At 37.6% G+C, this 27,817-nt stretch overlaps 1 protein-coding gene across 1 annotated transcript in view; it reads right to left on the reverse strand.

Moving 5' to 3' along the window:
- The window catches only part of LOC131435114 (homeobox protein caupolican), a 78,279-nt gene extending 51,296 nt beyond the window's left edge, over nucleotides 1-26,983 (reverse strand). Inside the window, exon 1 of the mRNA XM_058602651.1 lies at nucleotides 26,172-26,983. Coding sequence (XP_058458634.1) covers nucleotides 26,172-26,270 — 99 coding nt within the window. The 5' untranslated portion in view covers nucleotides 26,271-26,983. The remainder of the gene's footprint in view (nucleotides 1-26,171) is intronic.
- Between the last annotated feature and the right edge of the window lie 834 nt (nucleotides 26,984-27,817).

The raw sequence follows: 27,817 nt of genomic DNA on the forward strand, positions 1-27,817 counted from the left end.
CGTTATGAGTGGAAGAGTGTAGTACAAAAGGGTCGCAGAAGTAGTTTGTAAAAAACATTATTATTAATGAAGGGCGTTGGTCGAATAATGATTGAGCTGTTCCAATTCGATTTCAAAAGTGGGACGAACTTGCAGATCGGATTGAGTCGAACTAATTTCTTTCATTTGTTCGAAGAATCAATGATGACGATGGAATTGCCGACAAGTTAGTTGCCTGATGAGAAAGTTTTTCTTCCTTCTCCCGTGGGATGCACGAAAGCATAGTTGCACGAAACACGGATGGGAAATATCAACATAACGAATGGCACTTAGATATTCTTTTGACACGTTCACATGAACCGTGCCTTAACCTTCCCGGCTCAATAACATTGTTGAGATGCTCCAGTCGGGTGATTCAACCGGCAAAAACTCCAGAAGCCACAAAGAGTCGTGGTCGAAATGATTGATCACCTCGAAAAAGTTGGAACATAGAACACCGCTCGCAGTCTCTCACACTTATCGTTTTCACATTTATTAGTCAGACTTCTTGGCAAAAGAGGGATGCACAACATCACAAAATCTTGGAAGGAAGTGCATGAATGACGCCCATAATTCAAGGCCGACTTCAACATTTGAAAGTGTATAACGAAGGTCTCTCCGGAGACCACAAGGAGTGCGCGTACGTTTCGTACAATCGCGGAGCAACCAGTAGGCCTCGAAACTAGCTAACGCGTTCATGGTGCTCGAATGCACGGTGAACACATAACTTACTCAAAGGAAGGCATTATCATTACAAAGTTGTGATAGGGTTGTAAAGCACAAGTAAATTGATGTTACTTGCTCGACTTCGCATATATTACTCCATCAATTAATTAGCTAAACAAGATACACTTCCAGCTGTTTGCCACGGTTTGAAATGGGGAAGTATCGCAGAATGGATTGCGCGTGTGGCGTTTCTCCGTTTTGTATGCAGATTCTTGCCAGATAAGTAAGAGCGAAACAAAAGCATTGTAACGTTTGTACAATAAATTTGATTAGTGTGATAGACAAGAGAAAAAATGTATATGCACGTGTAAATAAACTAATCGACTCGAACTATCATGCTAATCCATGGCCATCCATGTTTCTATAATAAAAACCGTTGTCTACTCTGTTCGTCTAAGACTATTCAAAATTATTCAATTAAGCATTCCTATGCCAACCAGAAAAATTCAGATCTCCAGAACTACAAAGTCGTTGAGTGGTAAACTGAACAAGTTTATTGATGTTAATTATAATTTAATTATGCAAGTCAAACTTGGTGTGTAACCTACAGCGAAGAAAAAAACACCGGCGTATAATTGTACTCTTCCAAAACAAAACGGCAGTTGGCGTGTGATTGATTTTGCTTATTTTCGCGCTCGCTAAGTACTTGTTGGAATGAAATTCCCCCATGGTTTTGCTACGGCATGGTTTGTAGTAATATCGATTCAAACAAGCACCCCTAAGTGTGGGTATTAAAAACCTGTTTCTTGGCTATTGAGCCGCCGGTGGCAAAAGGCAAAAAGCGCGAGTTCGCACATCCAACTTAATGTGTCGAATACAGTAATAATTCTCCAAAGCGTAGTTCTCTTTGCTGTGAAGTTACTTGAGATACAATTTCTATGGAAATATGATCAATGTAGGAAATATATCCAAGAAGTGATGAGCCCTTAATGTACGTTAGTGTGTGTGTGAGTGTCTTTCCCGCTGATAATGCTCTGCAAAGAATGTTTTTCGCCATACGACGTTTGATTTTTTCTTATTGTCGTTATTCTCCGTTTTCGACGGCTTTTAATTCGGTTGTATTTTTGTTTATTTTACAATAAATCACCGTTTCTCGGCTTCGGGACGTTAACATACATTTGTATGCAATAATTTCTTTACTTATCGTTTTAAGTAGTACTGCACTACCATCGAGTAGTAATTGATCAAATGATTGGTATGAATTTAAGCAAGGACAAGCATCCAACGTGGATCGGTAAGCTACTCGAATTTGCCGCTTCGTTTTGCTGGCTGGGAATTGGTAACGACGACTTCACAGAAGTTAAGTATTTAATCACCTTGTTAGAATCATGTTGGTTCATTCGAATGTAAGAAGAATGGGGCGTGACAACTCCGGACTGGATCTTACGTTACATACCTGAAAGTAACAAAAAATCAACTTTTTAGTTCGTTTATTTGACCCCACCATCCTCAGCATTCCGACAAAAGCCGCCTGTTTGTCTCCCACAAAAAAAAACTGGTCATGGACTTATCGAAACCACAGTCTCTGTTTATTTCTTTCAAACAATAAAAATTTCCTGAACAAGCACATAAAACGCTGACGCTAAAAAAGATTAATCAGCCACAAAATTGGTGACGGCGGCGGTGGCCTGCCTCTGTACAAAAGCCCTGGTTGGCGGTTCTCTTTCACCACATTTGTTAGATCATCAATTATGGTACAGTCGGACAATGCCACCAGAGAAGGTCGGAGGAAATGGGGAGCTCAGGATCAGAAATTAAAAACCAATCCGCATATATTGGGTTCGAACGGGAAGGTAGACGACGACGACGATGATGATGACGATGATGATGATGGAAATGATGATAATGATGATGATGGCAGTAACTCTGGAGTCACACAACATCGCCTACTCGAATGGACTCGCGCGCCGCTTCGTAGTCCACCGCGCCGATTCCGATTACAACGTTAGATTGGAGATTATCATAAATTATCCGATGTTTTCCACTGCGGGTTATATTTCTTCATTTACCGTTGCACAGATGAAGGTAGCTGCTTATCGCCCGGTAGCAACTGAGTAAAGTCTCGCAAAGTGCACCCTTGAAAGCTTTGTGAGTCCATCCGCCAACTTATGCATTGCATGTTGTACTAATGTTTTAACTAGTAAACCAATAAACAATGAACCATTTTTATTTAACTTTAGCAACAAACTCCCGCTCTTCATGCTCGTCACACTTTTTTTCTGCACCGGTCACGCTAGTCACGCCACCCCATTACCTAATGAAATTTATCGCCCTACATTGTTCAGTTTTAACATTTTAATAGAATTAAAAATAAGTGTTAATTAATCCACAGCATTATTCCAGCTAGCAGATATTTTCTACATTTTATTTTACTTCTTGTCTGGTGCTGCCATGCGAGACTGGTTTACAACTTATTCAAAATAGGTAGATGAAAGACAAAAATCATAAAAAAACGTTACTTGTCTGGGAGGCAGTTTTGCACAGACGCACTTGCAGAGACGTAAGTTTTCCGGTTTCAAAACGCAAGAGGGCCTTTTTCTAATACCTTGTCCCTATTTTGGCTAGCACGCTAATTATCTGTAAAATACTTCATAATCTAGAGTTTTCAAAAAAAAAACCCTTGTAGTCGTTGACAGCACGTAAAATCATCAGTCTAATTTATTAGCACCATCCGAAACAGACAAACGGCACTGGCTCCGTTTCCAGCATAAGTAGATTCGAAGGAAAGCGACGAGGTGACCAAATTACTCATTCGGTCAAACCTCACACACACTGCCTTGCCGGGACTTTGGGCCAACCAATAACTCAAAGTCGGCGGCCTTAAAACAAAGGTGTAAACTGGAGGGAACCATCTGTTCTCCGGGTTTCACATCGCCTGATGAAACTCGCATCAGGCAGAAAAAGATAGAGAAAGGATAGTCAGAGAGCTGATAGTAAGAAAAACACTTAAATAAAAAACAAACAACAGAAGTAGTCAACATTTTTGGTCGTTTGAATTATTTTCAGACCGCGCGCTTCCCGATGGACGCTTGTTCTCCAGTTCGTCCCACTAATCTTGATCTCACACGATCAGGACAAGGTGTTAAGGGGTCTAACGAAAAAGCCGAAGGAATAACAGAAACCGACTGTTCATTACTGAAGCGCGACAAGAGTTATGAACCCTATAGACAATCAATTTGAGGAATTTGGATCGCCTTTCAACGCCTGCTGTAACTAGATACATCATAAATCGACCAAGCGGTGGTCTTCCCGCTAATCGAACTGCATTCATACCAGTTAGTAAATGTTTTTTGTTTCATTTTTTTTTTTTTTTTTTGAAAGAAAACCTGCTTCGCGTTTGAGTGCTGTATTTACAACGAAGCTGGTTCCGAAAAATAGTCACGAAACCAGATACGCGCCAACCAAACCAATGAAGTGAAGAAAAATGCTAAAATTAAACGTGTTAGAATCGCATCTAATGGACACTAATGTACGATACGGTTTAGAATTTATAAACTTGCCTCATCCAGATCTTGATGTTGGTCGCACTAAGTCTCGTTGACAATCGTGCCAAACGTTCTGAGCATGGGAATCGTAAGATATAAATTTTATTTCCACTTTGTACATGTTCTATTCTCATTGGATTTGAAGAAGGTCTTGTGTTTGTAAAGTATGCACAAAGAATTCAAATTAGCAAATAATTTACTCATAAAAACAATGCTTAATTTGACCAGATTCACACAATTCCACAGAAGTCACCGTGTGGACAAAATTGGTGTCCACGGTCGCCGAAGACCGAACAAGAACTGGTGTGAACATTTAACAACTTTCGATTGAATCTCATCATTCTTGTTTCGAGTTTTGTTTTTATTTTATCGTTCATGTGTCCCCTGATGAAAGAAACGATTCGAACGCAAGCAATACCGCGGTAGGCGCAACGACCCTAACATGTCCCTTTTCGGTCGTTTTCGCGTATGTCGTGTATTTTTCGCGATTTGGTGGCAAAAACAGGAAAAAATTATTGAATGGATCCCACCTGTAAAGTTGATTGTGTTTGGTGCTACAAGATTTTAGTCTAGACAAGAGAAAATAACTGCAAACAAATAAAAAATGAAGATCGATTTTTCAAGCTCGCGGTGAATTGCTGTGTGCATGCACAAAGAAGAAACTGATCCCACTAGAATCGGTGTGAAATTCGGCTCACGTCATTTATAACTTGAAGTCTTTTGTTAAATCACTGAACCGACAAAATAATGAAATTTACACGACGTGTACATCAATCGTACCATGAAATAGACATCAGTTGAATCGAAAATCGGATTTAAAACCATGATCGAAAAAAGCAATCCGTTTGCTTTCATACCTCGTCCGAGATGAAAGAAATCGATTATGGCTGAGGCAATAGAAACAAAGTTCAATACAGTGTGTGAACAACAGAACGAATTTGAAATGACTGAATATGACATAAGATACTTCCGCCGATACGAAAAAGAACGCCGTTATGGCTAGCTTTCGAACTTCGGTACGAGAAATCGAAACCTTGACTAAGGAGCAAATGCTCGATTCAAAGCTGGTACATTTGCTTCAACGGAATGAAACCAATAGTGTTATATACATTTAATTTTATATGGACAGCAAATTGAATTTGCTAGATACAACTACAGTATGTACAGTAAAGACAACTACAGTAATACCAATATTGCCAAAACCATGTAAAGAAACTGTGAAACAACGAATAAGAAGTCATCTACACCCAAAGCAAAGGTACTTATCACAGTATTGCCCGGTTAGCGAACTAATTATTTTGTGATATTGCTTCTTTGAGCCGAAGCAAAGATATTCAATCCAATACTATCACATTCTGTTTAATGGAAGTCGCATAATCCGTATAATTATTTGGGTGGCTCGACAAATGAGTTAACTATTAATACTATAATCCTAGTCATATTTAATTGTTTTTTATCTGAGTTCAATTCCTGACCTGAAAAGTTTTGCTGATCTGGTCTCTGATTGAAACATGCATTTCACATGCATAAAAATAATTTAAAAAATCTCAACATCTTTATTTGAAAAATAATGTACATATTTAAACTGTCGTTTTGTTATATTGCTATGATTTGGTAATTTATACTATTTTATCTCGAATAGCACTACAACGCTCAGATAGAATACACGAAATATGAATATTTCGAATGGTTCAAATAATGTTTGGCTTACATGATGTTACAAATTAGAGTGGCCTCCTCGTAATAGTAAATAATATACGACACTTTACACTCGGTTGAGATTCTGACACTGACCGACGACTAAAGACATTTATAGTGAAATAAACTTTATGCAGTCTTTCTTATCTTTGAAGTTTTTTTTATATCGTTTATTTTACCCCGGCTTTAACCATTTTTTTCGTTCACAGGGGAATCTTTGAAGTCTTTCTTATCTCTCTCATCAAATCAAATTGAAATCTTGCTGAAGCAACAAATGCACTTAAACGTAAAGAACGTTTTAGAGTCACAACTTGACAAAGCTTGAAGCTCAGTATGTATTCAATTTTAACGTGAAAATAATGCAATAACACAATGATTTGTACAGTGTCAAAATCCATTCGCACGTAAAAGACGTAGCATTAAATTCACGAAGGCAAAATTTCTTTCCCCAAATCCGGAATGGTATGCCCTGCGTGCGACAGTAAACCCTGCATCAAAACTACGGAGAAGTCAAAGGACAACAATTCTGCTCCAACACGGTTCAACCAATCCAAATTAAGGCAGCATACAAAAATACAAATAGTTAAATAAACTCTATGTAACTCTGGTCGTATTGTATTAACGAGTCGATTTTATGTAGTAGATTAAAATTTTCACACGATGACTAGAAGTTCAAACTCATCAATGCTTGGCAATTGTGTGTCACGGTTACTCTATAAATAAATATATATATATTGCTATTTCCTCGTATGTTGATTGTATTATTAGTCATCTCACGGGTAGCGCCTCCTAGTTACTTTACTGATTAGCCGAGTAATCAGCAAAGTAACTAGGAGTAACTATTATCAACGGACTGCGGCGTAAACCATGTCAATATCTCCAATGCTTTCTTATGAAGCTATGTCACAGAAAAAATTAGAGTGAAACTTTTCTTTACTTCTAAAAGAGCAACATCAAAAATTGAAAGCGAATGCATCAATTTTGATCTGATTTTCTTAGCCAATACATTGAATAGAGATAAAAGATAGATCTTCCTTTAGAAAAAAGTTTTTATATACGCACGGAGCACAAATCAATAATAAAATTGCAATTATTTCATTTGTTGTTTCTTGCTTTTGCTGTTTCAACTTATAGTTATTGATTCATCTAAAACTCCTATTGATTTTCTAATAATCATCGTCTCAGAATAAACAGTCAAAACAGAAAATCTCTTCGATCGAATCAGTAACGTTCCAAGTCAATTTTTTTTTAAATCGTTGTCTAACTTTTCTCGGAGATGGCTGGATCGATTTTCACAAACTAAGATTCAAATGAAAGGTTTTGTGATCCCATATATAAATCCTCAATTTTGTTTGGATTTTACTTCCGGTTCCGGAGACACCGGAAATAATGGTCATATTTTCTCAAATAGATCTCACTATTTTTTCTCAATGATGGTTTGACCGATTTTCAAAAATTTAGGTTCAAATGAATGGTTTGGTTCAAATTGTCTTAAATGGAATTCCGGTTTCGGAATTATAGAAAAAAGTGTGTTAAATTTTATGCCATTTCGAATTACAACCTAGCACATTTCAATCTGTAGATAATTTTAATAAATAGCAACTTTGAACTTTAAAGAAGCGCTCAGTTTGATTTTTGTAAATAACATTCAACGCATCACCTAACGCTTTTAACAATGTTTTTTTTTGTTTTAGAAGTGTTTTTTTTTATTTTAGCATCAACATCTACATTAACTTTTTTGACCCAGTTAAATATTGATTTAATGGACGTTTTTCATCGCAAAACTGCCGGTACTAAAAATTAAACTAGATTGTTTGTTTTGACAAACATTTTTGTTTAACAAATACCCCTCGAATTCAGAAAAACAATCAATATTTTGATTGTATTAAGTTCGGGGATGGTTCCGTGTATGAAACAAAGCTGAGATGATTAAGGGTACGGTTACAGTCACACTTAAAAAAATCCCTGTGATTTTACATCTTATTAGATGCACATAAATGGAGCGTCGTAGTTCACGTAAATTTACGTCGAAGAACATTTAATATTGTGTCTAAGACTCCATGACATAAAATTCATAGAAAAAAAAAAGAAAACAGATAGCAACCGCCGCGACTAGAACCGAGAGTCATTGGATCGTAAGTACGTCTGTTAATCGACTGAGCCACAGAAGCATGCATCTGCTTGGCTGGTAAAAGGTGCATTCAAATTTATACAGTCGAAACTGCTAGCAGAACGCAAGTTACAGTCGATACCAGTAAAATTCAAGCACATCTAACATTACGTCATTACAAATGAGATTTTTCGTCATTTGACAAATTAGGTCTTTATAAATTACATCGTATGAGGGATTAAATCACCTGTAAAATTCAAAAATTTTTAGAGTGGTAGATTGAAATCATATAGTGATATCATCTGAAAATATAAAAATTATAACTTAGTCTTGTTTGCGATAAAATCTGGCCAGATTAAATTTTAAAAATAAAACTAAATTTCTGTTAGTTTAATCCAAGCATTTTTGTGCATTATTAGTCATCTTTAAACTTATTACAACTGGGAGTAACTGTCTGAATAAACTACAAATTTTTGTGTTTACTCCAGCCAGTAGGCTGTCTACCGACTTCTTTGCAAGCGATTTAGCTGCTTTGTCCAAGATTTTCGATTTTTTTTCGATAGTTGTAGCTTGTTGTTTATATTGAGGGCAGGCGCGTACACAGGGGGGGGTTTTAGGGGTTCAAACCCCCCCCGGAACAAAAAATTATAACCCATGGGAAACATTGTGATATAAATTGTACATGTGTTGATTTATAACCATGTCCTAAACCCCCCCCCCCCCCCCGAAAATTTTCTCTGGCTACGCGCCTGATTGAGGGAATTCTCTCTTCACAAGATACTAATACCGCGAATGGATACAACATGGAATTCATTCGCTTTATACCATTCCAAAACATCTTTGGCGTAATGCCCAGCATAGCGAGGGAGCGCCATGGCTGCGTAGGAATGGTAGCAATAGCTTCTTTAGACATTATTCGCGGTATATTTCCTTGTTTACTGTTCCGATAGCGATGAAGCTTTGACTTGCTGGACCGCAGCTGCGTATTGCCTGCCAAACTGAATATTTTTTTGGGATGCTTCGCCCCTTGCCTTCTTCTGGAATGCTACGTCATTTTGTTGCATGGCAGTAAAAAAACACATTCCGGGAAGCTTAAAGTTTCCATCACATAAGTTTCATCGTCCATCCTGTTTATCATTACGGTTTGGTACAGTTTTCACCTTGAACGACTTCATACCTTGCCGGTGCTTGAGAGTATGCACGAAAGTTGGAGACATTTTTATTTTTCTAGCCGAAAGATCTGTTCTCTTCTGCAATATTCGCTTCACCTTCGTGTCCTTCTGGTGATTCCTGAGATTCGTTTTTGTTCCGCTACCAGCCTTCCGAGCTGTTGTCAAACGTGTATCGAAAGCTTTAAGAACATGATCGACAGTGCTTGCAGGAAAACCAAACTTTTTTGCAAGTTTTTTTACTGACAGATCCGGATTTTCATTGCGACCGAACACAATTGCTTTCAGCACTTGCTTTTCTCTTGACGCCATCTTCGATCTAAAAGCTTGTTGTATCACCAAAAATTGATTTTACGCAATGAACAGTACGTTCATCTGTCTGTGAAATATTTCACGCGTTGATTAAGTATTTCCGGAGATGTACGTATTTGGTGGTTTACAGATTTTTTCGCGCATAAGCATTAGCTAACTACTAAATACTAGAGGTTCGAGTCTGGACCATTTGGTAACTGGCTTGCGAAAGCATCTGCTTAGCCATCAATTACAATATAATAGCATCAGTTGGCAATTTAATCAGCGAGACGGATCAATTTTCATTTGTTTGATTAAACACGACTCTCGAATGGTCTTACTACCATTCCGAGAGAGTATGGAGACTTACTTCGCTAATCGCAATTTTTTCCATTGATTCGACGCCGCTGTAACATAGTTGTTAATTCATTGTTGTTGTCGTAAGCGTCGTTATATGAATATCATTGAAAAACAAATTGGAATCATTAGAGAAACAAAAACTCGAACATTACGCATGCTATTCTTTGAGCATAGTCAACACTCGAAATAAGTTTAAATGTTTTCAGAAAATTCATGCCAGTGACACGAACAGTCAAAACTGACACCAATAAACCATCCACGTTTTTTTTTTCGTAGAGGATGTTTGGTCTAGTCCGGGCTCTGTGCAACCATATTTTACCAACCTTGCTTGTAGGGTCTATAGGAGACAAAAACATGGGCTCAAGCAAATGCAGTGCTGCACGAAACGTAGCATGCGTTGGATTTCGCCCCACGTAATTAATTATATCGTCTTTTTGCCATTGTACTTCACTGCTGCCGGTTCTTCTTCACACTCATTCGCCTACTGTTGATAAGTTGGACGGTGTTTTTTTTTAAAACACACACATTTTTGAACCAAACCCAACCACCCGGTTTATGCTGTCTTTGTCCCTTTTTCATTCATTAAACAGTTTAAACAATCGAGACACATATTGGTAGGCAGGAAATTATTTGGCAATTTATCGTAATTTATGAGCAATCAATTTTTTCGCTGTCCGCGTTTGTCCAAGGCTTGTACTTGTTTCCGCTACTTCCATTACTGTCCATTCCACCACCAGCAGCTTGCGTTTGATTGTTCCAAAAATTGTCCTATGACAAAATGTCCCTTATATTACGGAACATGAGTTTTTGGTAGCACACACAAACTCAAACGAATATTTGCCGACTAGCTAGTAAATGTTTCTATTGATGGTAAATATAACATCGATATCCGGTCAACAAAAAAACACACATGTCATAAAAGTGGAACGGAAATCGATTCAAGATACCGACAAGTTTCATTTTTGCCTTTGAGAAAACGTCGCTTTGACCCCGTAGCAAACAGCGTTACAAACTTGCTACCATTATTTTAATGAAATAGCTTACAGTCATTTTTTTTGCTGAAGTCTCTACTAAACTAACCGATTATAGAAACAAATTTAGTACAAGTTTTTTTCCTGTACACTTCGATTAACAGCTCACATTTCCATTTTCCAATAATTGATGAATGCGTGCGTGCTGTGAACGCGCCATCCAGTGGTCATTGGCTCGGAGGGGTGTTGTGTGCCGATCGGGCGTACAGAAATGTGTAGTTGCAATAATGCGGATAGACAGAAACCTGACAAATGGTGAAATCTTGCAACGATTCGTCCTCCCTCCAGCACCTGTCGAGTGTTGAGTGCAAACTGCATAAAACAGAACGTTTGGAACGGCTTGTAGAGAAAAAAAATTATCATGCCTTGCATATTACATGCAATGGCTAAGCGAGACTCGGTAGCCGATGGCGACATGGAGGTTTTACATGGCTTGGGGTGCAAAAAAAAAACATCGAATACAATCTGGTTCCTTATTTGAATGTTACATTTGGTACTGTCGTAAATTTCTGACTGATGATTGAATTTTTTCCCTGACATTGTATGGTATGGTCACTTTGCGAAAGAGAGATTTGAATTATATTTTGCTAAATCGTTTGATTAACATATTGACTGCCACGGAACACTTAAAAAGAATCCAATTTACGAGTTCTTTCATATTTAGCAGTTTGCGTGTTAAATACGATCCTTTTTTTCTGATCACGTTATTTGTTAATAATATTATAAAGAATAGAATACCCTCCAGCTAAATATGGTCGGCCGTCATTATTGTTATCTTCATTCGATCGAATCTTTAGCAGCTTCCGTTATTACTAATTGTAATTGGAACTGCAATTGCAATATTAAATGAGATTACACATTTGAAATACCATTGAATTACAATAATATTACACACTATATGATCACTATATGATGTATAACGGACGAAACAACACAGATACTTATTTCGGATGTTAATTACAACGTAATGTATGTAATATTATTGGGATTCCAATAAATACTCAATCTTCCGTTATTAGTTTAGTCATGAAATACAATCCAAAACGTATTGTGATACACTGCTTGAATATTCTTCCGTTGAATTTGCTGTGATGTTTGGAAACAAGTTTTAATGTTCAATAAGGGCTGAGGACAGTACATTTCAAGACGTAAGTTTTTTAATATTTTTTCAAATTAAAATGTCTTTGGAACGGCGTTCTAAACAGCAACCTGACAATGTCTTTGAAATTTAGTTGAGAATATTCTGTGAAATTTTCAGAATGCTCGAGTTGTATTTTTTTCTGACAGAAGAACTGCTTAAAACTGCAACACTTGGAATGGCATACCTCTACTTGTTCATTGAATATCTCGACTTTGAAGACTTATATCATACGAAGACTAGATAATTTAGTTTAGATACGATTAGCACATAGAAACATGTATGTAAATCAAATCTTATATTTTTCTGCGAGACACAGTCAGTTTCATTGCGTCCGCCATTGTATCAGTTTTAATTCCCTGATAGCGTTCGGAAAACGAAGAGGAGAGGAGAGAATTAAAGTCGACTCAAAAAGGTTCCTAAACACACCTACGCAAAGGGAATTAAGGGAGCAACGTGGTCGATTCAAAATATATACGCGACACACTGTCCTCAGGCCTAAACTGTCTCAATAGAAATTGGCTCTCAATACCAACCCGATCACCAAACTGTAACAAGCTCATTACAAAAAGCAGTTTTCGTAACATGTGCTGATATAAGTGTGGTATCGATAGTAATGAAAATAACAAAAACAAAAAACAAAAAGAGAAATAGTTTAGATGTGGTATGCTAAAAACTCCCCGATTAAAGTTATTTAAAAACAATAAAACGTTCATTCGTTGTACAAGCCAGACTGTTCGGAAAATGTAAAATACCTGTGTTTTGAATAGATTTGGCAATCTGCTACTACAACGAAGATTTATGAAGGAACAAGGAGAATTAGATCGAAATTGAAACCTACGGGTCTTTCGTGAATTTTCTCCGTCAAGGGCATCGAGTATGGTCAGTTAATCAGCCTTTTCATTGCCTGCTGTTCCTCATAAAAAATTCACGCAACCATGAGTTTCTTTCCAGTCAGTTGAAAAAATACGCGCGTTGCGTCTGGTCGGTAAAATTTGTCAACACCCGAAATTTTTTCAACTAACCAACACGAAACATTGTCTGGGTCCTTCGCAGATATGCTTCCTGTTTTACCGTCTGGTTGACGAATGTATACTCATAAAAAACGTTTGTCTTACGCAGTCACTAAAAAAACAACAAATATTTTGCTGTTCCGTTGTGCTCCATTAGACAAGGTTTAAGTCAACACTCCTATGAAAAAAACCAAACTATTTTAAACAATATTTTAAGAAAAGTGAAAAACAAACTTTCAAACTTTAGCTATTCAATGAACGTAACCAGACACTGCTGACATATTCCTACACGACCCAAACCCAAACTAGCCTCTGTAGCACAGTCTAAACACTCTGCAGGCTTGTTATTCAATTTTTGTTCCTGTCAGTCAACCAGTGACTGCCCTTTTTTGCTAGCCGTGTGTTGAGTCTTGATCGCGTTGTTGTTTTGTTATTCAATGTACTTTTGTGCAGGGTTGCACTTTGCACTCTTGCCGCTTCAGCATTTGGTTGCAGTTCCTTGGGCCTGTTTTAATTCAATTAGAACATTGCGATGTTCGTCTCGCTCGATAATTGCATTACGGTTGTTACCTGCTTATTCGCGATTCTACGTGTACAAACATTCAAACAGCCAAAGGGTTTTACCATTCAAAGTCATGTTTGACGATGGCGAAGTTATCGATTACTACTGAGTTAGAGGTGTCATAGAGAGCTGAACTGGTGCTAGACCGTGACAGCCCAGGACATAATTTTTGTAAGCCGTGACACATTTATAGATTTCAGTGGGTCAGACCATATGCACAAGTACAAGTGTCACTTATCTTATCTATCAGAAAAAATGAAACATTGGAATCCTGTTCCAATAGTAGAACAAATTTTTCATCAGAACATGAGTTCCAAAAGGGAAAGAAATGACAAGTTTAACTGCCGCAGAAAACCTCTTGACAACAGAAGTAACCGACATCCTTCATGCAACTCGAGACAACCGTAGAAAATTTCGGTTATCATTGTAAATTTCACAAAACTGTACGACATAATTAAACAAGGGAAAATGTTTCCCCAGCGCACTTCAAGGCTGTATTAATCATAAAGAACTCGTAAGCGAGAAGTAGCAGAATCTCAAAATGCTCGTTCATTAATGCAGAAGTTGGGGGAGCTCGGTAAAACTTTTCCTATTCAACAACGTAAACACTTGTTGTGTAGTTTCCAGAGGAGGATTCAGTTTTGTTTTTGAAATAGAGACAAACAAGCAGAACCAGTACAGTCTGAAAGAAGCTGCATCGTACTAGGTCAGACCGCCAATAAGTTCCTGAGAAAACACCATTTAGTTGAAATGGAGCATTACATGCTAGAAGTGTATATCGATAGTTATGTCCTGCTGCGGTAGGGCCCAGAAACACTGTTTTACATTTGCACAACTATCAACAGTGTTAGCTTTCGCGTCGTTGTTTGCCGGCCGAATAGAATGAACGATAAATGTGGAATTGGTTAGTGGCAGTTCTGAAAAATGAATCTGGCTCGAGTGCTGAAATCTGATTCCGCTTTGGCAACAACGGATGCTCTGGGCGCTAGCACTCTGGTGGACTAATGAAAATAAAATACCTATAGTTGATTGTTTCTCCATGTTCTACGCTAGAAAACAATTCGAGTGCATCTTTTTCGCAGGAAAGATGCAAAATATGAGAGTTTCCACGTAGTCGGCGATAAAATGTGACCATATTATGAAGAATCTAGTCAGCTACTGAGAAAAGAGTTTGCACCAGTTACTGCACGGAACCGGTATAGGCACATACATTGTGTGAAACCGATGCATGCACTGACAGCATAGCACATTCAATATAATCATCGGAAGTGGAGTTGAAATCGAAATACCGATTTAACTCCACTTGTCTGTCTGCTTGCAACTATTCCGAGTTGAATCGGGTATGTTCCAACGTTACCACATTCTATTGAATAAAAAAAAACCTGATCTACCGTATGATGTAGCGATGGAAGGCTGAATCGAATCGGAGACTCGCCGATATCCGCATTGCTCTATTTTAATTGAGCAATGCCGTTGCGGCAATAAACGCTTTTTTTGCTTACCGTCTTGTTCGCGATCTTTCGAGCCATGTTTTAAAAACATCTTTCAAAATTACATAGCCTGCGTGGTCCAATCTCAGCAGCCCAGCCATTACCAGACAGAAAAAGACTGCCTCTTGGTCCGACCAACGAACGTACGCTGGGTAAAGCGACTGTTGAAATACATAATCGATTTTTAAAGAAAATTTCAAGTGTCAATGAAACTCAATTCTCACTCATTAAAACCATGGTAACAGACGCTTTTTCCACTCTCCATTACTACTCAAAAATACAGCCAAACATATATCGACTCGGGCTCACTTCAAATAAGAACTCGTTTAACTTAACTAGACACATATTATGATAACTAAATTTACGAGCCATGATGATCCATCGCCCAACGAGCTGTGAGGATGGCGGCCTCTCAAGTGCCGGAGCCGGAGGTTTTCCATAATGTACTACGGGGAGAGGGTTTCGTTGAATGATTTTTGTAAATGGTCCAGAAAATAGAGCCACACAGCGAAAATCCGAGTTGTTTTGTTGTTAGCTGTGAAGAGAGTTATAAAAAGTGTATTCGAAACATTGAACGTCTAGTTGGCCTGTGAGAAGACCTTCCGTTTGCAGCCACTTGAGCAAAAGATCAACGGCAAGAGGGAACCAGTTAACCACAGAAGACTAGCTGCGTCGGATTGTAGAGTACGGTGTGGTGATGAAAGCAAAAAAAATGAACCGAACGTTGGATAAGAAGCGGGAGGATTATGTCAGAAGGAAAAAATGGTTCTTGTACAACTTTCTCATGTTTCTTTGTGGGTATCAAAAGTGCGCAGCCCGGATCGATACTCGCCACCGATGTGGTCAGGGATGAAGTTGTTTTGCGGTACTGTAAGATACTGCAATTTTTTCTGAGTTGAGTTTCTCATGAAGTTGAAGACCAGGAGGAACCAAAATAATATTAGAAATAATTAAATTCAAAATTATCTCGGAATAATATAGAGTGAAAACGAGTTGATGCACAGAACATTTGTAGATTTTATTCTCAAGTAAGTCATTTAAGGAAACTGGCTACTCACAAAAAAAACATTAGGAAAGGAAAATGTTTAAGTATTTTATTTAATGTATATAGTATTATTGTAGAACAATGCGTTAATCGCTCAATTGAAAATTATGATCCATCAATGATAATGTACAGTAACAATTATATAGACCAATCAATCGAATCCACTTCTAAAAGGAGTGGATGGACTACATCCCCGCTTGATCTTATTCTGCCAATATGAATTCGAACAACAGGCGCGCAGCAGAAAACCAACAATCGAATCTTATGTGCGGAGAAAAATACTCATGTTTCAACCTACGACTAACCAACCAAGACAGAGAGTTGAGTGTAGTGAACTTTTGTGTTTTCGAACAAAAGTGTACATCTTTATTATCCGTTCGTACGTACTTGAATATGAATTTAATTATTATGATTGTTATTGTTCAGGGGGCCGGTTTCTCAATATACCAAGTGGCCAACACTTCAGCAGCGGTACATTTCTATCTGCACCGCACAATTCGAACCGGACTCAAACGGAATATGGATACACTCGTTTCTTAAACTGTTTCGCTGTTCAAAATTTATGTAAATTGTTGCTCCAACATCAACAACAGCATCGACGGCAGCAGCGCCTAAAGCCAAAGTTGTTGGCTTAACCACTTGCCGGTACAACACACCACCATACACAATATCATCGCCGTCATCATCATCATCGTCGTCATCTCCGCACCAGCCCTCGTAGTAAGCATTGAGGTAAGCTGGGTTTGGTTTGGTAGCGATTTTAACGATCCTGTTTTGGTGCAAAGCTCCCTCTCAGCTGTCAGCTCTCGACCGCCTGCTTCGTGAGTGTGTACGCGTACTTGAAAATTATGGCTCAATTTCAGAGATAGGCGAGTAGCAGCAGTTCACTTGAAAGCCACCCAACAACGGCATGTACAGTGCGTAGTTACATTTATCTAATTTGTTAGCGAAAACTAGCCTCGCTGGCAAAGTGATTGGTGATATGCTGTAAAACTATCATATACAGCGAGCTAGCGAGTAATTTTGAGCAATGAGTTCCGCGATTGGAGACAAAAACCACAAAAACCGCCTACCAGGCTAATTTTATCACGTACGGTATGTGCTTTGATGGAAGCCATGTTGAAACCCGTCAAATAACACTGTGTCATTAGAATATGGTTGCCAGCCGAATCTGCTCGTATAATTGAGTCGTAAATGGAAGCGCTGATTTGTGCCATGAATGACTTATTGAGGTGTGGACTGATTAGTGTTCAACACCGTGGGTGAACACGGTTTGGTCTTTGCGTAACATCTGCGGCCAACTGTTTTGACTACGCTACGCTATCCCTTCGACTATTTGTGTCTGCGCTGTATTTTCACTCGTCTAACTTTGTGAAGATGACAGGCCACCCGGAAGCACCGGAACTGGCAGTACTCAGTAATGCGTTTGTATCTCTTAGATTTAAACCAAAAGCATCAAAAAGTAATAAATTATCAATCGAAAACCTACACAATGTTCGCTTCCTTTCAGTATCAAAGTGGAAACAGAGAAACTGTTTACCGCCGTGTTAAATTGGACACAAAAGTGAGAAAATAAGACAGAAAATTATAGGTATTTACCCAAACGTTAAACCTCCAAAGAAAACAAAATAAAGGAACCGTACCGAAAGAAAGAAGAAAAAAAAGGGCAGCGATCAAGGAACTACTAGGAGGATCATCAATCTTTTCCAAAAACGGCTGAACTTTTTTTTGTAGAGCGCACTTTGTTGATGTAGCCAATGCTGTTGCTCTTTTTGTCATCCGAGAGAATCAAACAACTGAATATTTAATGAATGAATTCGAAATGAATGAGAAACATAAACACCAGCGAGGTACGGCAATCCCAGAATCACCAAGGCGAGCAGGGATCAAGCAGAAAGGTGGAAAAACAAACAAAAACAGCAAGCGTGGTGGAAAATAAAACATAAATCATCGAAAGAAGGAAAGAATGAAGCAAGCAACAACTGAAAAAAAGGATCAACACGAAGGAAGAGAAACCGAACCGATAAGTTAATGAAAAGCGTCTCAATTCAATTGTCTGAAATTGAATTTTAATGTTTTCATTACAATTTAATTACCGCATCTTGAGGGAAGCTGGTATAACGCTGTCACAGACAGGGAAGGGTCACAAACATCTGCCCAGTCAAAGAGGGTCACCCGGGGACGGACTCCCGGCCATTAATTACTGTAGCTAGCATAAATCAATAAGGGTAATGAAGCGGTGGCGTTCGTTCCGGTTGTCGGTCTCTTATTTACTTGCTTAGTAAACCGTAACATTAATGTGCAATGCTGGTGTGGTTACCAAAAAAATATATTCGTATAATAGCTGCAAATAGTCATAATCGATGTATGTCATAAATATTTAGTAATGATTAAGAAAAGTTTCACAATCATGAGTAATAATGAATTATTATAAAAATATACACTCTAAAATAGACAGTAAATTACGTTGTGATAAAATTCACACCGCACCGATAACTCTTCGTTTGTTCGTATACTTTTAAGTATTAGTTCATTCTTCTGAAAGAAAAAAATGTATACTGTAAACATTGTTTGAATTAACTCGAAGACTTGTTTTGCATCATAAACCAAGTAGCAGCTAACTTATTTAGGCACACATCCTACTTATTAACTTAATACTATTGCATCATTTATGTTGAACCCTTAAATATGTCCATTTTAAATAATCTGATATACAAAAAAATAATAAATTTAAATATAATCATATTCTCTAATTAGCTACTGAAAACAGAATGTTAATTTTTCAGTAGATTGAGTGCATGATAAATCGAATGATAATATTTTCAGTCATCTTAATTTTATTAATATTATGTGCTCACCACCAATTTTCCCAATGTTTAAAATATAAACATGAATATATCAAAACGTACACAGGTGCCAAGATGTGTACGCATACAAGTACGGATAAATACATGAAAAAGGATAAAAATCGTGAGCGCTCTCGCGAGATGTGCAAGTCTGCCTTGATGACCGGTCCAAGTACATTTCAAAAAAAAAACTTTTTTTTCGATAATTAGCTTGGCTTTGCGATGCCAGTGTTCATATGAGTAACGTAGCCTTCCCATTCGGCCAGAGTTATCTAAAAAGTGACATCAAAAATAAGATTCTGAATTATATATCTATTTTCTAAAATTTTGATTTTGAATAATAATTTGGTTTATTATTTAAAAAAAATCAATCAATGTAGCCCCAAACAACCTCCTCATATTTGATTAGCACACATCTAGGAAAAATTCTTGTAAATTTACTACTTAACGACACATTCGAGCGTTGGAAACGATTCATTTTTACAGTTGATCGAACACACATTTGATGCATGATTTAAATCACGATTGACAAATTCAATCAATTTACAAACAAATTTCTCCTGAATTGTGTCATATGTGGATTGGCGTTACCGTGAATTTAATATTTTGTTACAATGCAGTACTTAGCTTTTGTTACGTCTAACTTTACTATTTTCTTAAATATCAGCAAAGCTTGAATCATTTGTCTTCTACTTCCCTTTGAAAAAAATGGCACATTTGATAAATGTAGATTTGTAACCTTTGTAGGGTTTATTCCAGAAAGTAATTTTCGATGTGAGGCCATTTTAAAGAAAACAAGCAAAGTCTTGGTATTACATTCCTGTAGTGGAATTTGACCTTCTGTTTCAACAGATTTCGCAGTCGATTCAGAGAGTACAGAAACATTGCATGGCTGGTGCTACGATCCTACTGACACTACGAATTCTTCCAGGTCGGGGCTCGAACATACGACAACTGGTTTGTAAGACCAGTGTCCTATGCATTGAACCAGCAACCCGGGGCTTGTTCTAAAGAAACTATCTCAAATGAAGTCATTAAAATAACTATTTAGGAAAGTTTTTTCAAATCAGAATTATTGATTATTTTAGGGAATTACATCTGGTAGCTATAGTCCACTAAATTATGTGTTCTTATTTATTGCTCTAACTGGTAGATATATATCTGAGAACAAAACTAAAACTTTTCAGAGTTCGAATACTTTCAAAGATACAGTTCGTTGAATTCACTCGCGTTCAGCATTTCATTAGAAATTTTTTAACTTGCTTCAACATTTTCTCGAAAACAACGTTTTTGGATTCCGTTCCAACGACAAAAAACTACTTAACAAATCGACACCATGAACATATAATTCGCGATATTCTTACTTGTCGTGACCTTCCTTACATGAAACTTCTTTATCATTTCATTAAGTGCATTGGAGTTCCAATTTAATTTTATTTTATGTTAGACTGTTTTCTCTTCCATGAGTTCAACCAATTGCCAGCTATATTATATGAATAAAAGTGATGAACTGATACAAGCAAACCTGAAATAGTTATACGATCATGTACAAAATAAATGTATTTTTTTAATGTAATTAATAGCAACTCGCTCGATGAGTGTTTAGGTTAACTAATGAATACCAACATACTAATATGATATTCGAAATGTATTAGGTTTAAAGTACTATGTATTGTGGATGCCACGTCGAAGAAAAACTTATGTATATTGCCTATGAAATAAACGTATTTAAGAAAAAAAAAAATCAAAAATCTTGTTTTGCATGTTTATGTGTTGCTAATCAGTAAAAAACAGTTTAGGAGGACGGGTAATGGCCTGATGGGTTAGTCGATGCTTTTCATGCAGCCCTCCTGGGTTCGATTCCCAGCCCTGAACATAGGGTCAGAAAGTGTTTCTGGCCCGAAGAAGCGAATGACCTTAAGGTTAAAACTTCTATACTCGTGTTAGGCGCATATGTCCACAAGATGGTTCAACCGGAAATAGATATCTGCATGCGTTATCGTACAGGTGGCTGTCCAGAGTATTTATATTACCCTACCAATAGTATGATTAAACTTCAAAGCATTCTCGGTAGCCAGCTACCTAGACCAATAAGTACATGACGTTATTGTTTTAACATATGCATTACCCCTTCCTTTGGTGCAAGCACAAATGCAGAGGATTTCTCGATTTTTAGTAGCAACAACCCTTTCCTTTCCAAGTAAATATGCATTTGAATTCAGCCCATGTCGGAAGCGTGCACAGTTTAAAGTTCATTTTCATCACACTATGCAAAGTTAAAGTTTTTTTTAAAGTTCGTTTCCCATCATTTTATTTTCTACACACAATTTAGACCAAATAATGGACCTTATTATTGCATTCCTGGAACCTTGATGTTTGTTTATCACTCATTTGTGATGTTTTTATGTACAAAATCGTCCTTTAGTGACTAGTTCAGATTATGGTATGGTTTCATTTGTACTAAATAGCATTTTAGTGACCATCAGTACACCATTATAACATGTTCGGAATAAGTTTTTTCGTGATGTTCAGGAAAACAAGAACAAATTAAGTCAAGTGTCACGTTCCTTTAATAATCATAGTATTACCACAACAAAGAACTTCAGGGTCAGTTGCTTTTTGAGGCAAGTAAAGTTTAATGATTATTTCTCATAACGCATTTTCGAGTCTTAAGTATAACAAGTATTAGATCGCTTAGTCTTGCAATTCCGATCAGTAAGCCATAACAGAACCATATCAAAAATATATCTCTTTTAGGAATTTATTGGAATTTTTCGTTATTTCAACTAGCTACATAATTGGTTTGTGTTGTAAACTTGCTATTGTGTGTTGATCGGAATGGCAGCTTATTCGCTTTTAAAAGAAAATATTGAAATTACAAGTTTGCAAAAACATTTTTATTCACACTTATATTTTATATAACTGTTACCTTAGGCTCTTTTGTAGTAATGTTCTTCTAATCAATAAATAAGTTCTAGAATTTATCATCTTTTTAATATTCATATTTTAAGTCACGAATCTCATAACCCATTTATCACGCCATGATTTTCAATTTTTTTCTCTTGACTTGTCAATTCTTTTTAAAAATTCACATGTTTTAACATGGCATAAACTTTCAAGCTCTAATTTCGATCAGTCATTTATTATAATCACGTGTTATATTCGATTATGTAATGGAAAGAATATCTATATGAAACTGAAGTTTTGAAAGTTTTGAAGTTGTAAAAATCGCTATCAACAAAAAAGAATGCAGAATATCGATTCCAAACGGGTGTTCTCTAACGACGCACCTTATTTCAATGCAGAATAGTAATGTTATACGAGCCACAGGAAGAATAACACTCATGCCAAAATAAGACCTCCATACGCTTCCTTCGTTCGATGTGTGCTATATATCGACACGTGTACTGGGAAAGCATAAAATACGCACGCATTCTGCTTGGCCTCTTAACGCATACTCACAAAATACAGTAGCGAAAGCGATCGAGTGGAAAGAGTAAAGGGCACCTCTTTTCCCTGAAAATCCCTGAAAGGATACAATTTTGCGCCGGAAAGCCAGACGCCAGGAAAATTGAAAACATTTGAAAATTTCACACTTTGAGCGGAAACGTTACACACGCGCTAACTCACCCTCCCACTCGGGAGTGTGCGTGTGTGAAGAGAAAGTTGACTCTTTCATATCCAGTCGAGTTGTTTCCTTTTATACGAATTGTCGTGATGGTGGAGTATACAAAATTCTCTATTGAAAAGTAGCATTTCAACGCCAAAGTGCTGGCCGGGTGAAAGCGAAAAAAGTGCCCCCCGGAGGGCAGCAGAACGAGTGTCAAAAGTATCGATTTTTCCGACTGCTCACGTCACTTTAAAGAACGCAGTAGGCAGTTAAAAACGGGCTGCTCCCTTTTTGATAGCAGTGCCAGCGGCAACGGTGGTATTGTCATTGCCTCCGGGGTAAAATAAAAATCTGTTGAGGGGCTGGTCGAATCTTTTTTTCTCTGTGTTTTCCTCTTGCGACAGGGGGGCTGACAGGATGGACCCGACGGTATTCTGCATAGAACTGCGAACTTCGATGCTGTGTTTCTGTTTTTTTTCGCAAAATAAATAAAGAATAGATTTTTCCTTCATTCTGTCCATTGGGGCTTTGCGCCTTGTAGAGGTGATGAAATTTCTATGCTGGTACGTGACTTGAATGGGCGGTTTTTCTTTGGACTGAAATACAGGAGGGACAGTGAGTAAAAGGAAGAGGGCTTTCCCCGAGGGGATTCTGATACTATTGAGTGAAATTCGGCAAAGATTGTTGACAAATAGAAAATGCGATCTTGGTTTGTTGTTTGGATCAGTGTTTGTGTGACTTTTTGGACAGATTGCGGTGACACACATTGTGCGAGTTGTCGCCGGGATACCGGAAAAATTGGCGTTCATTTTGGTGGGTTCTTCTTTTACTCTGAATAATACCATACAGATACTGAGTGGTGAGTAAAATTTGCAGTGCTTTTTTGGGTTACATGAAAGTATACATACATAACACAACATTGATAATAACATATGAGGTAAATCTTTTACCTATATTTGAGAATATAAGTTTCGGAAGGTCTCCCATACATTTCTGTACTTGTTGTTCAAAAACAGTTATTGCATTTTTCAAACCCGCTTAAAATGACAATTACTACAACTTATATATCGATTAACGATCATCGCAGGAGCACTTGAAAAATATTCTTATAATCTTTTTATTTTGTATTTTGAGCTCAGTATTTTGGAAACAAAAAACGTGAAATATATTCGGTTTAAAACTGAATTTAACTGAAAGCTTTATAATTGCATTTAGCATACAAACGAGTCGTGAACCAAAATTTGATAAAAGTTTTCGGAACACTTCGTCAACAGATTTATATATTTTGTTACAACCAGCAATGAAATCCCAACATTAAACATCAAATATCCATGGTTAAGGCAATAATACAAATTTTCAGTCTCATAATTGAGAAATTCACTTATTCCAATTCGGGTTCACATCGCTAACGGGTTTCAAGTGAGTTGCATATTAAAAGAAGCGTCAAATTCTTGCAGTGTATTTTCTCATCTTCTGGATTTTAATACCCGATTTCCAAGGTTGGATATCGATCGATTCTTAAACGGAAGAAGAAAGCTTCTTTACACTATTTCCAGCAGAAGTTACAGCATTGTTATCCATCCTGGACAGCAGAACAGTTTAACAATTTCGGATATTTTAAGAACAATGAAACGAAAAGAATTATTATTTTCCATTGAGCCTTGTTTTCGACAAATGTCAGTAAGACTACCAGTTGGAAGATTTTCTATGCGGCATTCACACTGAAATAACGTATAGTTCGATAAATTTTCGTTTAAATGATACTTTAACTTCAGATTACAGCTTAATAAAAATACCAATAATCTTTCCTGAAAAATAAACCCGATTTAAACACTTTTCAAATGTTTCGTACATTTTTCCGCGTACAAGTTTTTCTACAAGAATCTTTGGGAGCATAAGGTTTTTCGTTTCAATCTTAGTTTTTGAAAATCGGTCCAAAAATATCTACGTGAGTTTCGTTTAGGAGTTTTTGGCCACTACTTCCAGAACCGGAGTAGCTGAATGTAGTTTGTATGGCCATCAAGTAACAAAACCTACTGATTGAAACAGTTTTGAGCCAAGTTTAGGAATTATTCTACGTTTCTGACGTCGCCACTAAGGTATGAAATCACCAGGTTTTACTGGAACAAAGAATTGGATTCAAATGAAATTCAATGAAATCATAAGACCTTTTATTTTGATCTAAAATTGTGAAATTTTATCCAATCATCTCTGAGAAATCGATGCTAGTGCCGTTTTGGAGTTTTCGACCGCAACTTCCGGGCCTCCAGAACCAGAAGTTGTATGGCCATCAACTAACAAGACTAGAACAGAGTACAAGAATAGTTGTGAGTCAGGCTCAGAAGACTTTATCCTTTTTTTGCTTCGACTTATTCAATGACGATTTGAAACTTTCAACACTTGTCATCCTGTATTTTCAAGACCAACAATCCAATCCGGTTGAAATTTTAATTACATAAACTCTCTCACCCTTGCCCATCCTTTTCTCCATTCAACAGTCAGTTTCAAAGTGATTGTATAGCCCTTCTAATTACGAAAGGCAAAAATTGATTAGGATGGAGCTATTTTATTTATAGTATTACGACGATTTGGATTTGTTTGAACAGCAGCATTGAATCTCAAATTTGAAAATTCAAAATGATATGATTCTATCGGATTTTCAAAAAGATTCGAAACCTATGAAGTGTAACTCGAGGATGTTATTTTCAGCGAGCATCCTGTTATTGTATGATTGTAAATCTAGTACTAACATTATGGTCTCTTTTGTGAAGAAACACATTTTCATACAACTTAATACATTTGTTTTATCAATATAGTAGTAAAATTACAGTAATTTGACATGTTTTTTTTTGCATTCTTAATTTTATTATGTAGAAATGATATATTAACTCAAAATATCGAGTGTTGAAAATTTAGTTGCATCCTCTTAGTTTAGTAAAAACAAACTCATATCTTGTAAAGTAATAGGCAAACGGACTACCAATCGCAAGTCTTACTGATCAGATAATCAAATACCTCAGGCGAACTTCAGAGCTTGCGATAACAAAAATAAAAAATATTTCCCTTCTACTCAATCATCAAAACACATGTCGTTTCAAAATATCGACTATGTCACTGCAAATTCTCACAAGTCGATATGAAACATTGTGTGACAATCGATGACCGATGATTATTTAATATTCATCGCAACAGACAGTATGGTGAAAAGCCAAAAAAAACACCGGCGATAAGTTGCGATATTTGGTTATCGAATGGGATCGGACTGAACCGAACGCAAGGCGACAATAATTCTTCAAATAGATCTAATCGAACAACTCTTTTGACCATACTACTGAACCCCACCTCTGTGATCACAACATCACCGAAATACAAGAGAAGCAGTGACTGTTCGCCAACCGCAACTCGGCCACTCCGTCGACCAAACAGTTGATAAACCGATGTGATGGATCACCGTGAAATTGGACTAATTAGAGTGCCTTGTTATCACCTCCCAACAGCACACTTTCGACCTTCGAGACAGTGCGACTATCATCGATGTACACACTCAAAATTTGAGCTCCCAATTCGTTCGCCACTCACCTGGGTTGTGGGCGATCCTCGGAAAGGGAAATGTGACATGGTTTTCTCTCCGCTTGGTATGCTGGACCGCCGTTCGCTGCCTATCACTGTTTCGATCATTCACTCTGTGCTTGTTTTCTCCGATGCCAAGGTTGAACTAGAAATTTATTTGCATATTACACAGCACATCAGAAACACAAGTTAACTGCTATTTGGGTGGTTTGTTGTTTGTTTCGTCGACCAAAGCTGTTGCTTTTATTCGATGTGAACACTGCAAATGCTGCAACTATCGGTCACTAGCAGCATGAAGCTTCAAACATGCACTTATCAATAACTCAACATGATTGAACATTGTGGCCATTCCTTAAAATTCGAATTTTCTTTCAAGTAGCACATTCCATAATCCGTTATGTTTTTTTCCTCTTCTTAATTGCCTAACATAAGGGTACTCTGATCTTGCTGAATCATTGCACTTCTGGACAAACTATTGTTTACGAACAGATCATGGCAACCGGCGCCGCTAATGGTAACTCGCAGCTTAAAATCACAATCAAAAATCACGCACGTCGAACGCAATCTAATGGCAGTCAGTGCAACACGGTTCTGCAAAAGTGCCGTGATACCGTCCCGTGATACGGTAGCCGTAACTTTACTACCAATAGCTTGTAATGTCACCTGGTTGATAATTGCCACTACACAAACCCCGACGAAATCGAACGAAACGACGGCTGCCTCTACTCTTGCTCACTGTCGAATTGCTGCTACTGGCTGCACTCGTTCTCCCGCACGACATACATAACAACACAACAAAACACACTACAATCAGCATTACAACTGTCGCTACACAAAGGCCGAAGACCCGTTCCGAGCTCAACCGGCTGCCGTCAAAAAGAGGAGGTAATGGTTGACACCTCCTCCTATTTTTCTCGTATCGTTTACTTTTCATTCTACTTCTTTTCCGCTCTCTCACTCACTCGCGCGAAAAGTTTCGCGTCGTTCATTTCGATCGCACATAAACAAACACACACAGCCGACCATGAACAACCATTCATACCGGAGATGTTGAAATAAAAGTCGAGAACCCTAATTATATTCGCTTCGGTCAAAGCGAGAGAAAAAATGATGCACTTCTCACACTTGCCATGCTTACAACCAATGCACAGAGAAACAAAACTTATGCGCGTGTATTTCGAGTTTTTTTCTCTCGCTCGTTTTCTTTTTTCGCGCAATATTTTTCTCGCGCTTCCACGTTGGTACACAAACGAACACCAGTGTGAACAGCTAGCAGCAGAGAATGAAAAAAAAACATCGCGTGAGAAAATTCATCGAATGGATGAGAGAGCTTTTGGTGGAGCGCATTTTCATTCTTTCGATGGTTCCTTCTCTCGCGCCAGTGGATTTGATTTGTGCGATCGCTCTAGGGAAAAATTCTCTGTTTAGTTTTCCTACTGGACTGGCTGCTTAAGCACTTTGTTATGTGTTGGTTAGTGGTATTGTTGGTGCCAATCGCACTGTACTCTATCCACAAAAGTGAGCTTTACGTAAACAGTTTTGTTTTGCTGACCATGGAAGCAAACAGTGTTGCTGGATTGGTAGACAGTTTCAAATATGGTTTTGGTTAAAAGCCGCGTATTACAACAGGCGTTATCATATAAGAACTTAACATA

This window comes from Malaya genurostris, chromosome 3, assembly GCF_030247185.1.
Source record: "Malaya genurostris strain Urasoe2022 chromosome 3, Malgen_1.1, whole genome shotgun sequence".
Taxonomy (NCBI): Eukaryota; Metazoa; Arthropoda; class Insecta; order Diptera; family Culicidae; genus Malaya; species Malaya genurostris.